The sequence below is a fragment of the Salmo salar genome, chromosome 20, assembly GCF_965601325.2.
Source record: "Salmo salar chromosome 20, fSalSal1, whole genome shotgun sequence".
NCBI lineage: Eukaryota > Metazoa > Chordata > Actinopteri > Salmoniformes > Salmonidae > Salmo > Salmo salar.
The window spans coordinates 74,494,542-74,507,128 of NC_138310.1; the positions used below are offsets into that span (position 1 = coordinate 74,494,542).

The 12,587-nt window shown below is 50.1% G+C and overlaps 1 protein-coding gene across 1 annotated transcript in view; it reads right to left on the reverse strand.

The window, feature by feature from the left end:
* LOC106591008 (calsyntenin-2) overlaps window positions 1–12,587 on the reverse strand; it is a 529,723-nt gene that overhangs the window by 165,050 nt on the left and 352,086 nt on the right. The window contains exons 4-5 of the mRNA XM_082966721.1: window positions 11,376–11,584; window positions 4,056–4,205 (exon numbers count right to left, since the gene is read on the reverse strand). Coding sequence (XP_082822847.1) covers window positions 4,056–4,205; window positions 11,376–11,584 — 359 coding nt within the window. The remainder of the gene's footprint in view (window positions 1–4,055; window positions 4,206–11,375; window positions 11,585–12,587) is intronic.

Below are 12,587 nucleotides of genomic sequence, written 5' to 3' on the forward strand. Positions count from 1 at the left end.
GTGAGTGTCACACTCTGACCTAGGAGAGTTGTGTTTTTCTGTTTATTTAGGTCAGGGTGTGATATGGTGGAACAAGCTCCCTCACGACGCCAGGACAGCGGAGTCAATCACCACCTTCCGGAGACACCTGAAACCCCACCTCTTTAAGGAATACCTAGGATAGGATAAAGTAATCCTTCTGACCCCCCCCCCCCCCTAAAAGATTTAGATGCACTATTGCAAAGTGGTTGTTCCACTGGATATCATAAGGTGAATGCACCAATTTGTAAGTCGCTCTGGATAAGAGCGTCTGCTAAATGACTTAAATGTAATGTAATGTAAATGTAATATGGGTGGGCAGTCTATGTTTTTTGTTTCTATGTTTTGTTCTGGTTTTCTAGTTCTAGGTTGAGTTTTGATGATCTCCAATTAGAGGCAGCTGGTTCGTGTTGTCTCTAATTGGAGATCATATTTAAGTTGGGGTTTGTCTATGGGGTTTTTGTGGGTAGTTGTTTTCCGTTTTGTATGTGTTACCTGACAGAACTGTTGGTGGTCGTTTTGTTGTTTTTGTTAAGTGTTTCATTAATAAAGTAAATATGAGCACTCTACACGTTGCGCCTTGGTAACCTTTAGACGACCCGCGTTACCGAACTACTCACCATGATTGGATCAAGCGGCGTGCCAAGGCAGAAATGGACACCTGGTCACATAAAGAGTGGATGGAGAGGAGAAACTGGACTTGGGGCCAGGTAATCGAGCGATATCGGAGCCTACCTGGGAAGAACGAGAGGCAGCCCCAAAACATTTTTTTGGGGGGGACACACGGGTAGTTTGGCTGGGCCAGGGGTGAGGCCTGAGTCTACTCCCCGTGCTTATTGTGGTGAGCATGTGCCTGCCTCTCGCACTCTCTCTCCAGTGCGCCTCCATAGCCCAGTACGTCCTGTGCCTGCTCCTCGCGCTCTCCCTCCAGTGCGCCTCCAGAATCCAGTACGTCCTGTGCCTGTTCTTTGTACTCTCCCTCCAGTGCGCATCCATAACCCAGTACGGCCGGTGCCTGCTTTGAGCACTCGGTCCTCAGTGCGTCTCCCCAGTCCGGTGAGACCGATTCCAGCTCCACGTACAAAGCCTCCAGTGATAATCGATGGTCCGACGCCTATAGAGATGATCCATGGCACTAAGCCTCTAGTGATGATCCATGGCCCGGAGCCTGTAGGGATGTTCCATGGCACGAAGCCTGCAGAGGTAATCCATGGCCCGGAACCTGTAGAGATAATCCTTGGCAAAAAGCCTGGAGGGATTATAAATGTTCCGGAGCCTGTAGGGATAAACCATGGCACGAAGCCTGTAGGAATAATCCATGGTAAGAAGCCTCCAGTGATGATCCATGGCGCGGAACCTGTAGAGATGATCCATGGCATGGAGCCAGCAGCAACGATCACTAGTCCGGAACCTATTATGATGCCTCCCAGTCCGGAGCCTCCAGCGACGCTTCTCCGTCCTGAGCCTCCAGCGACACTCCTCAGTCCGGAGCCTCCAGCGACGGTCTGCAGCCCAGTCTTCAGCGGCGGTCCGCAGCCCAGAGTCTTCAGCGGCGGTCCGCAGCCCAGAGTCTTCAACGGCGGTCTGCAGCCCAGAGTCTTCAATGGTGGGTGGCATTTCAGAGCCTCCGGCGATGACCCACGGCCTGATTCCTCCGGACACACAGAAGCAGGGGGATCAGTGGGCGGGGGGGGGTTCTACGCCCGGAACCAGAGCCGCCGCCAAGTATGGATGCCCACCCGGACCCTCCCCAATAGGCTCAGGTTTGCGGCCGGGAGTCCGCACCTTTGGGGGGGGGGGGGGGTACTGTCACGCTCTGACCTAGGAGAGTTGTGTTTTTCTGTTTATTTAGGTCAGGGTGTGATATGGGTGGGCAGTCTATGTTTTTTGTTTCTATGTTTTGTTCTGGTTTTCTAGTTCTAGGTTGAGTTTTGATGATCTCCAATTAGAGGCAGAAGGTTCGTGTTGTCTCTAATTGGAGATCATATTTAAGTTGGGGTTTGTCTATGGGGTTTTTGTGGGTAGTTGTTTTCCGTTTTGTATGTGTTACCTGACGGAACTGTTAGTGGTCGTTTTGCTGTTTTTGTTAAGTGTTTCATTAATAAAGTAAATATGAGGACTCTACACGCTGCACCTTGGTCCCCTTTAGATGACCCTTGTTACAGTGAGCGCTACCATCAGTCCTGTGTCATGCCAACAGTAAAGCATCCTGAGACCATTCATGTTGCATCCTGAGACCATTCATTCACAATTTTGCCTAAGAACACAGCCATGAATAAAGAATGGTACCAACACATCCTCCGAGAGCAACTTCTCCCAACCATCCAGGAACAGTTTGGTGATGAACAATGCCTTTTCCAGCATGATGGAGCACCTTGCCATAAGGCAAAAGTGATAACTAAGTGGCTCGGGGAACAAGCATCGATATTTTGGGTCCATGGCCAGGAAACTCCCCAGACCTTAATCCCATTGAGAATTTGTGGTCAATCCTCAATAGGCGGGTGGACAAACAAAACCCCACAAATTCTGACAAACTCCAAGCATTGATTATGCAAGAATGGGCTGCCATCAGTCAGGATGTGGCCCAGAAGTTAATTGACAGCATGCCAGGGCAGATTGCAGAGGTCTTGAAAAAGAAGGGTCAACACTGCAAATATTGACTCTTTGCATCAACTTCATGTAATTGTCAATAAAAGCCTTTGACACTTATGAAATGCTTGTAATTATACTTCAGTATTCCATAGTAACATCTGACAAAAATATCTAAAGACACCGAGGCAGCAGACTTTGTGAAAATTAGAATTTGTGTCATTCTCAAAACTTTTGGCCACAACTTTACACTGGTTCCAAAAGGGTTCTTTCGGCTGTCCCCATATGAGAACCATTTTTGGTTCCAGGTTTAACCCTTTTTAGTTCCAGGTAAACCCCTCTGTGCAAAGGGTTCTTCATGAACCCAAAAAAAGAGTTCTACCTGGAACCAAAAAAGGGTTCTTCAAAGGGTTATCTTTCGGGGACAGCCAAAGAACCCTTTTAGGTTCTAGATAGCACCTTTATTTCTAAGAGTGCAGGAGACTGGTGATACGACATGTCCTTTGATAATTCCTGACCATGACATTTTCCACCCCCCTTGTCTCTTACACCACCGTCTCCCTCTTGACACTGCCTAAAGGGATCAGTGTCCACTCACAGAGGGAAGTGAGAGGGAAGCTTCTTCCTGTAATGAAACGTTTAAAATCCTAATTTGTGAAATACAAAATGCAAACTGTTTTCAAAGAGAGGATTAACTGTGAGCCGTGGGAGAGCGGCTAATGTCACCCTGCACAACATAAGCCCTGGCCTCCCTCTGTGCTCTGTGTGTGTGTGTGTGTGTGTGTGTGTGTGTGTGTGTGTGTGTGTGTGTGTGTGTGTGTGTGTGTGTGTTCTTAGACGTTCGGATTCCTGTTTATATTTGTGAGTGGAGTCCCAATGAACGCTGTGAACACTTGTTGCTGTATTTCTGTAGCCTGACTTGTGATATTCCTGTCTTGTTATATTCCTGTTGTGATATTCCTGTCTTGTTATCTTCCTGTTGTGATATTCCTGTCTTGTGATATTCCTGTCTTGTGATATTCCTGTCTTGTTATATTGCTGTTGTGATATTCCTGTCTTGTGATATTCCTGTCTTGTGATATTCCTGTCTCGTGATGTTCCTGTTCTGATATTCTTGACTTGTGAACAGGTGTTAAGAGCTGTATCAGCTGGGTTGATTACAGCAGCTATTTGACAACCCTTTCCCAAAGGAGTGAGAAAGACACACAAAGAGAGAGAGAGAGAGAGAGAGAGAGAGAGAGAGAGAGAGAGAGAGAGAGAGAGAGAGAGAGAGAGAGAGAGAGAGACATGCACACCCACCCACATAAATATACTTCAAAAGACAGAGACACTGATCACTGACAGTTTTTAAGCAAACTGAATCAAAGGCATTAGGCGAGACACAGAAAGACAGTGAGACAGACCCCTATGTACAACCCCCACGGCTCAGCCCTCCTAATACTAATCACCTTGCCAGCCAGGTTTGCAGACAGGTTTAACGTCGATGTGTACCGCCACACTCTCTGTGGATCTCTTCTGTCCGCAGTCGAAGGCTGTGACCAGGACCTCATACTGTTGCTGCTTATCAAAGCTCAGCTTCTCTGTGTTCCTGATGTTACCTAAAGAGGACAGGAGAGGTCAGAGGTAAGCTTCTCTGTGTTCCTGATGTTACCTACGGAGGACAGGTCAGAGGTCAGCTTCTCTGTGTTCCTGATGTTACCTACGGAGGACAGGAGAGGTCAGAGGTCAGCTACTCTGTGTTCCTGATGTTACCTACGGAGGACAGGAGAGGTCAGAGGTCAGCTTCTCTGTGTTCCTGATGTTACCTACGGAGGACAGGAGAGGTCAGAGGTCAGCTTCTCTGTGTTCCTGATGTTACCTACGGAGGACAGGAGAGGTCAGAGGTCAGCTTCTCTGTGTTCCTGATGTTACCTACGGAGGACAGGAGAGGTCAGAGGTCAGCTTCTCTGTGTTCCTGATGTTACCTACGGAGGACAGGAGAGGTCAGAGGTCAGCTTCTCTGTGTTCCTGATGTTACCTACGGAGGCCAGGAGAGGTCAGAGGTCAGCTTCTCTGTGTTCCTGATGTTACCTACGGAGGACAGGGAATAGGTCAGAGGTCAGCTTCTCTGTGTTCCTGGTATTACCTATGGAGGACAGTAGAGGTCAGAAGTTATGGAAAGTCACAATCAATAGGCTACTGTCCATCACATGAACTGAATAAGAAATGTCACAAACATTGCTGTCACCAGGACACAGCATGTACTTGTGAGTGCGTGCACGCATGTGTGTGTGTGTCTGTGGGGGGGGGGGATAATACTGCATGTGTGTGTGGGGGGGGGAGGGGGATAATACTGCATGTGTGTGTGTGTGGGGGGGAGGGGGATAATACTGCATGTGTGTGTGGGGGGGGAGGGGGATAATACTGCATGTGTGTGTGTGGGGGGAGGGGGATAATACTGCATGTGTGTGTGTGGGGGGAGGGGGATAATACTGCATGTGTGTGTGTGTGGGGGGGAGGGGGATAATACTGCATGTGTGTGTGGGGGGGAGGGGGATAATACTTCATGTGTGTAGGGGGGAGGGGATAATACTTCATGTGTGTAGGGGGGAGGGGATAATACTGCATATGTGTGTGTGTGGGGGGAGGGGATAATAATGCATGTGTGTGTGTGGGGGGAGGGGGATAATACTGCATGTGTGTGTGTGTGTGGGAGGGGGATAATACTGCATGTGTGTGTGTGGGGGGGAGGGGGATAATACTGCATGTGTGTGTGTGGGGGGAGGGGGATAATACTGCATGTGTGTGTGTGTGGGGGGAGGGGGATAATACTGCATGTGTGTGTGTGGGGGAGGGGGATAATACTGCATGTGTGTGTGTGTGGGGGGAGGGGGATAATACTGCATGTGTGTGTGTGGGGGGGAGGGGATAATACTGCATGTGTGTGTAGGGGGAGGGGATAATACTGCATGTGTGTGTGTGGGGGGAGGGGGATAATACTGCATGTGTGTGTTTGTGGGGGGGAGGGGGATAATACTGCATGTGTGTGTGTGTCTGTGGGGGGGGGGGATAATACTGCATGTGTGTGTGTGGGGGGGAGGGGGATAATACTGCATGTGTGTGTGTGTGGGGGGGAGGGGGATAATACTGCATGTGTGTGTGTGGGGGGGGGAGGGGGATAATACTGCATGTGTGTGTGGGGGGGGAGGGGGATAATACTGCATGTGTGTGTGTGGGGGGAGGGGGATAATACTGCATGTGTGTGTGTGGGGGGAGGGGGATAATACTGCATGTGTGTGTGTGTGGGGGGGAGGGGGATAATACTGCATGTGTGTGTGGGGGGGAGGGGGATAATACTTCATGTGTGTAGGGGGGAGGGGATAATACTTCATGTGTGTAGGGGGGAGGGGATAATACTGCATATGTGTGTGTGTGGGGGGAGGGGATAATAATGCATGTGTGTGTGTGGGGGGAGGGGGATAATACTGCATGTGTGTGTGTGTGTGGGAGGGGGATAATACTGCATGTGTGTGTGTGGGGGGGAGGGGGATAATACTGCATGTGTGTGTGTGGGGGGAGGGGGATAATACTGCATGTGTGTGTGTGTGGGGGGAGGGGGATAATACTGCATGTGTGTGTGTGGGGGAGGGGGATAATACTGCATGTGTGTGTGTGTGGGGGGAGGGGGATAATACTGCATGTGTGTGTGTGGGGGGGAGGGGATAATACTGCATGTGTGTGTAGGGGGAGGGGATAATACTGCATGTGTGTGTGTGGGGGGAGGGGGATAATACTGCATGTGTGTGTTTGTGGGGGGGAGGGGGATAATACTGCATGTGTGTGTGTGTGTGGGGAGGGGGATAATACTGCATGTGTGTGTGGGGGGGAGGGGGATAATACTGCATGTGTGTGTGTGGGGGGGAGGGGGATAATACTGCATGTGTGTGTGTGTGTGGGGAGGGGGATAATACTGCATGTGTGTGTGGGGGGGGAGGGGGATAATACTGCATGTGTGTGTGTGTGGGGGGAGGGGGATAATACTGCATGTGTGTGTGTGTGGGGGGGGGATAATACTGCACGTGTGTGTGTGTGTGGGGGAGGGGGATAATACTGCATGTGTGTGTGTGTGGGGGGAGGGGGATAATACTGCATGTGTGTGTGTGTGTGGGGGGAGGGGGATAATACTGCATGTGTGTGTGTGGGGGGAGGGGGATAATACTGCATGTGTGTGTGTGGGGGGAGGGGGATAATACTGCATGTGTGTGGGGGGGAGGGGGATAATACTGCATGTGTGTGTGTGGGGGGAGGGGGATAATACTGCATGTGTGTGTGGGGAGTGGGATAATACTGCATGTGTGTGTGTGGGGGAGGGGGATAATACTGCATGTGTGTGTGGGGGGAGGGGGATAATACTGCATGTGTGTGGGGGGGAGGGGGATAATACTGCATGTGTGTGGGGGGGGGGATAATACTGCATGTGTGTGTGTGGGGGGAGGGGGATAATACTGCATGTGTGTGTGGGGGGAGGGGGATAATACTGCATGTGTGTGGGGGGGAGGGGGGATAATACTGCGTGTGTGTGTGGGGGGAGGGGGATAATACTGCATGTGTGTGTGGGGAGTGGGATAATACTGCATGTGTGTGTGTGGGGGAGGGGGATAATACTGCATGTGTGTGTGGGGGGAGGGGGATAATACTGCATGTGTGTGGGGGGAGGGGGATAATACTGCATGTGTGTGGGGGGGAGGGGGATAATACTGCATGTGTGTGTGTGGGGGAGGGGGATAATACTGCATGTGTGTGTGGGGGGAGGGGGATAATACTGCATGTGTGTGGGGGGAGGGGGATAATACTGCATGTGTGTGGGGGGGAGGGGGATAATACTGCATGTGTGTGTGTGGGGGAGGGGGATAATACTGCATGTGTGTGTGGGGGGAGGGGGATAATACTGCATGTGTGTGGGGGGAGGGGGATAATACTGCATGTGTGTGGGGGGGAGGGGGATAATACTGCATGTGTGTGGGGGGGAGGGGGATAATACTGCATGTGTGTGGGGGGGAGGGGGATAATACTGCATGTGTGTGGGGGGGAGGGGGATAATACTGCATGTGTGTGGGGGGGAGGGGGATAATACTGCATGTGTGTGGGGGGGAGGGGGATAATACTGCATGTGTGTGAGGGGGAGGGGGATAATACTGCATGTGTGTGGGGGGTAGGGGGATAATACTGCATGTGTGTGGGGGGGAGGGGGATAATACTACATGTGTGTGGGGGGGAGGGGGATAATACTGCATGTGTGTGGGGGGGAGGGGGATAATACTGCATGTGTGTGGGGGGGAGGGGCATAATACTGCATGTGTGTGGGGGGGAGGGGGATAATACTGCATGTGTGTGTGTGTATTTACAGCCTTGCTTTGTATTGTCAGGGTAGACAAGTCTAGACAGCACAATGTCTAAGCGTTTAGCCTGACATTGGTAAATAGAATGTTTTCACAACCCTCAGTCTCAGTTTAGTGGTCACAGGCAGAAAGCATAGAGGGAGCTGTTGCAGTCCTAATGTGCTGCTTAATATTTGATAAGGTAGACTTCAGACTGATGAGAACAGGGCTGAATCAAACAGGGACGGAACATAGCAGGCCGTTAAGCGTGTGATGAATGTACAATGCCATTATTTGTCCTCTAATGCTTGTTTTCAGATATGTCAACGTGTAAGTTGATGTTATAATTGAAGGAGGGGGAATAGGCATCTCTGTCAGGTGGAAAGCACTCTGCATTATTGTGTGTGTGTGTGTGTGTGTGTGTGTGTGTGTGTGTGTGTGTGTGTGTGTGTGTGTGTGTGTGTATGTGTCTGACAGGTGAGGCGACACACAGTGAAATGTGATGAGGCTGCAGAACACTTGCGTTTTGTTTCAGGATGTTGTATTGAAAGTGGCTGATATTGCGTTGATTCGATCCCAATTTGCACAGTAGAGGGAAGTGTTAACTAAAGGGGAAAACTAGGAAGTTGAGTGAAGTTCAATACCGTGCTCCTCTACGTGGGCTGATATTTCTTCTGCGTGGCAGTCCCGGGGATCTGTGCACCCTTGTGCAGCTTACAGGGAACATTGCTAGTGACCTGCTCTCCTTCTTGCTCTTAGTCAAAATGGAGGGAAGGTGGCTTTCACAGACTCCAGTCGCACTGCTTTCCATAGTCTTCTCAGTGTCTAGGTTGCGGCTGGCCCTTGGCATGCTCGTTTAGAGTCAAAATGCAGAGTGAGTGGTGCATGGGGCCTGGCCAGAGTGTCCTGTATGTCTGAGAGGATCACTATGTCATTACCCACAGTGAGAGAACCTGAGTGGCTTATTACAACAGCTCAGAGAGAGAGAGAGAGACAGATACAGAGACAGAGACAGATATACAGATATATATATATATATATATATATATAGAGAGAGAGAGAGAGAGATTGTCCTCTGATGCTTGTTTTCAGCTATGTCAACTTGTTAACAGTTGTTAATTGGGAAAGCAGTACTGTACCTGTTGTTGTGTTCTGCATTCTCATCCCATTTCACTGTGTGTCGCCTCACCTGTCAGACACACACACACACACACACACACACACACACACACACACACACACACACACACACACACACTAACGCAGAGTGCTTTCCGCCTGACAGAGATGCCTATTCCCCCGTCTTCAATTATAACATCAACTTACACGTACGTGTCAGCAGCCAAAATGCTCTCTGTCGGCTGACAACTGTGCAAAGCTAATAAAGGACATTTCTACACCCCAGCATTTTCCAATGACAGATAACAGTCTCTCTATCTTCCTCCTCGTCTCTGTCCTCGTCGTCTATCGTCCTCCTCTCTGTCCTCATCTTCTCTCTCTATCCTCCTCCTTTCTGTCCTTGTCTTCTCCCTCTATCCTCCTCCTCTCTATCCTAGTCTTCTCCCTCTATCCTCCTCCTCTCTATCCTAGTCTTCTCCCTCTATCCTCCTCCTCTCTGTCCTCATCTTCTCTCTCTATCATCCTCCTCTCTGTCCTCGTCTTCTCTCTCTATCCTCCTCCTCTCTGTCCTCATCTTCTCTCTCTATCCTCCTCCTCTCTGTCCTCGTCTTCTCTCTCTATCCTCCTCCTCTCTGTCCTCGTCTTCTATCTCTATCCTCCTCCTCCTCTCTGTCCTCGTCTTCTCTCTCTATCCTCCTCATCTCTGTCCTCGTCGTCTCTCTCTATCCTCCTCATCTCTATCCTCCTCTCTGTCCTCGTCTTCTCTCTCTATCCTCCTCATCTCTGTCCTCGTCTTCTCTCTCTATCATCCTCCTCTCTGTCCTCGTCTTATCTCTCTATCCTCCTCATCTCTATCCTCCTCCTCTCTCTCTATCCTCCTCCTCTCTGTCCTCGTCTTCTCTCTCTATCATCCTCCTCTCTGTCCTCGTCTTCTATCTCTATCCTCCTCCTCCTCTCTGTCCTCGTCTTCTCTCTCTATCCTCCTCATCTCTGTCCTCGTCGTCTCTCTCTATCCTCCTCATCTCTATCCTCCTCCTCTCTGTCCTCGTCTTCTCTCTCTATCCTCCTCATCTCTGTCCTCGTCTTCTCTCTCTATCATCCTCCTCTCTGTCCTCGTCTTATCTCTCTATCCTCCTCATCTCTATCCTCCTCCTCTCTCTCTATCCTCCTCCTCTTTGTCCTCGTCTTCTCTCTCTATCATCCTCCTCTCTGTCCTCGTTGTCTCTCTCTATCCTCCTCATCTCTGTCCTCGTTGTCTCTCTCTATCCTCCTCATCTCTGTCCTCGTTGTCTCTCTCTATCCTCCTCATCTCTGTCCTCCTCCTCTCTGTCCTCGTCTTCTCTCTCTATCATCCTCCTCTCTGTCCTCGTTGTCTCTCTCTATCCTCCTCCTCTCTGTCCTCGTTGTCTCTCTCTATCCTCCTCCTCACTGACCTCGTCTTCTCTCTCTATCCTCCTCCTCCTCTCTGTCCTCGTCTTCTCTCTCTATCCTCCTCATCTCTGTCCTCATCTTCTCTCTCTATCCTCCTCCTCTCTCAGCAGACTTTCTTTCTACATTTCTCTTTGATATCCTTCAGTCCATTCTCTCTCTCTCTCTCTCTCTCTCTCTCTCTCTCTCTCTCTCTCTCTCTCTCTCTCTCCTCTCTCTCTCTCTCTCTCTCTCTCTCTCTCTCTCTCTCTCTCTCTCTCTCTCTCTCTCTCTCTCTCTCTCTCTCTCTCTCTCTCTCTCTCTCTCTCTCTCTCTCTCTCTCTCTCTCTCTCTCTCTCTCTCTCTCAGATGTTGTAATAAGCCACTCAGGTTCTCTCTGTGGGTAATGACATAGTGATCCTCTCAGACATACAGGACACTCTGGCCATGCCCCATGCACCACTCACTCTGCATTTTGACTCTAAACGAGCATGCCAAGGGCCAGCCGCAACCCAGACACTGAGAAGACTATGGAAAGCAGTGCGACTGGAGTCTGTGAAAGCCACCTTCCCTCCATTTTGACTAAGAGCAAGAAGGAGAGGACATGACATTAGGCTGTAAATCTGTGTGTGCTTGTGATCGGATTTGTGGAGAGTGACAGTGGGCGACATTGTCCCTGATATCTGTGGCCATAGAAAGCATCCTGTATATCAGGGAGGGACATCTGTCAAAGTGTTTACTTGTGTGTGTGTGTGTGTGTGTGTATGCGCTTGTGTGCGTGTGCATGCGCTTGTGTGTGTGCATGTGTGTGTATGTGTGTGCACAGGCTTCTGTGTGTGTTTGTGTGTGTGTGTGGTCATGATGTGGTCCAAAGCATTTACTAACCATTGCGGTCGATAGCGAAGGGTGTGTTGGAGGTGTTGATCTGGTAGTTACAGATCTGGCTGTACTGTGGAGAACAGTCCTGGTCTGTAGCCTCCACCTGCAGGATGCTGTCATAGATCTTCCCCTCTGTCACCGCCGCATGGTATTGGGCCTCCCGGAACACTGGAGAGAACTCATTCACATCATTTACCTGGATGTGTACCACCGCCCTGTGGACAGCAGGGGGAGACAGAGAGGACAGGGGAGAAAGGAGGCAAAGGTCAAGGCAGGATAACGTTTTTTAAACTCTGGTTAGAGTGGAAACTAGTAATTCAAGGGATGCCGAGCAGGGTTTCCCAGCAAGGTATTGGGATTCCTTTCACTGCAGTAAGTCTACTCTCAGCACATCTGATTTAGTTGATCATCAAGACCATTGGTTAGTTCAATCGGGTGTGCTGGTGGTGGAATAGAACATATGGAATGGCTGGGGGACCCAAGGACTGGGTTGGGAAATACTGCAAAAAGCAGTAAGAGCCGGTTGGTTGAGGCTTCTTTTATATGTTGTTGTGGTTAAGGTGAGGGATTGTGCATGAATTCCTTTGACAAGATTTACTTTAGATTTACTTGGGCTCCCGAGTGGTTCAGCAGTCTAAGGCACTGCATCTCAGTGCTAGAGGCGTCACTACAGATACCCTGGTTTGAATCCAGGCTGTATCACAACCGGCTGTGATTGGGAGTCCCATACGGCGGAGCACAATTGGCCCAGCTTCGTCTGGATTTGGCCGGTGTAGGCCGTCATTGTAAATAATAATTTGTTCTTAACTGACTTGCCTAGTTAAATAAAGTTTATTTTTTAACCCTTTTTCTCCCCAATTTCATGGTGTCAATTGGTAGTTCCAGTCTTGTCTCATCACTGCAACTCCTGTACGGACTCATGAGAGGCGAAGGTTGAGAGCTGTGCATCCTCCGAAACACAACCCAACCAAGCCACACTGCTTCTTGACACAATGCCCACTCAACACAGAAGCCAACCTCACCAATGTGTCGGAGGAAACACAGTATACCTGGCAACCGTGTCAGCGTGCACCGCACCCGGCCCACCACAGGAGTCGCTAGTGCGATATGGGACAAGGACATCCCTGCTGGCCATATCCTTCCCTAACCCGGACGACACTGGGCCAATTGTGGCCGCCCCATGGGTCTCCCTGTCGCGGCCGGCTGCGACAGAGCCTG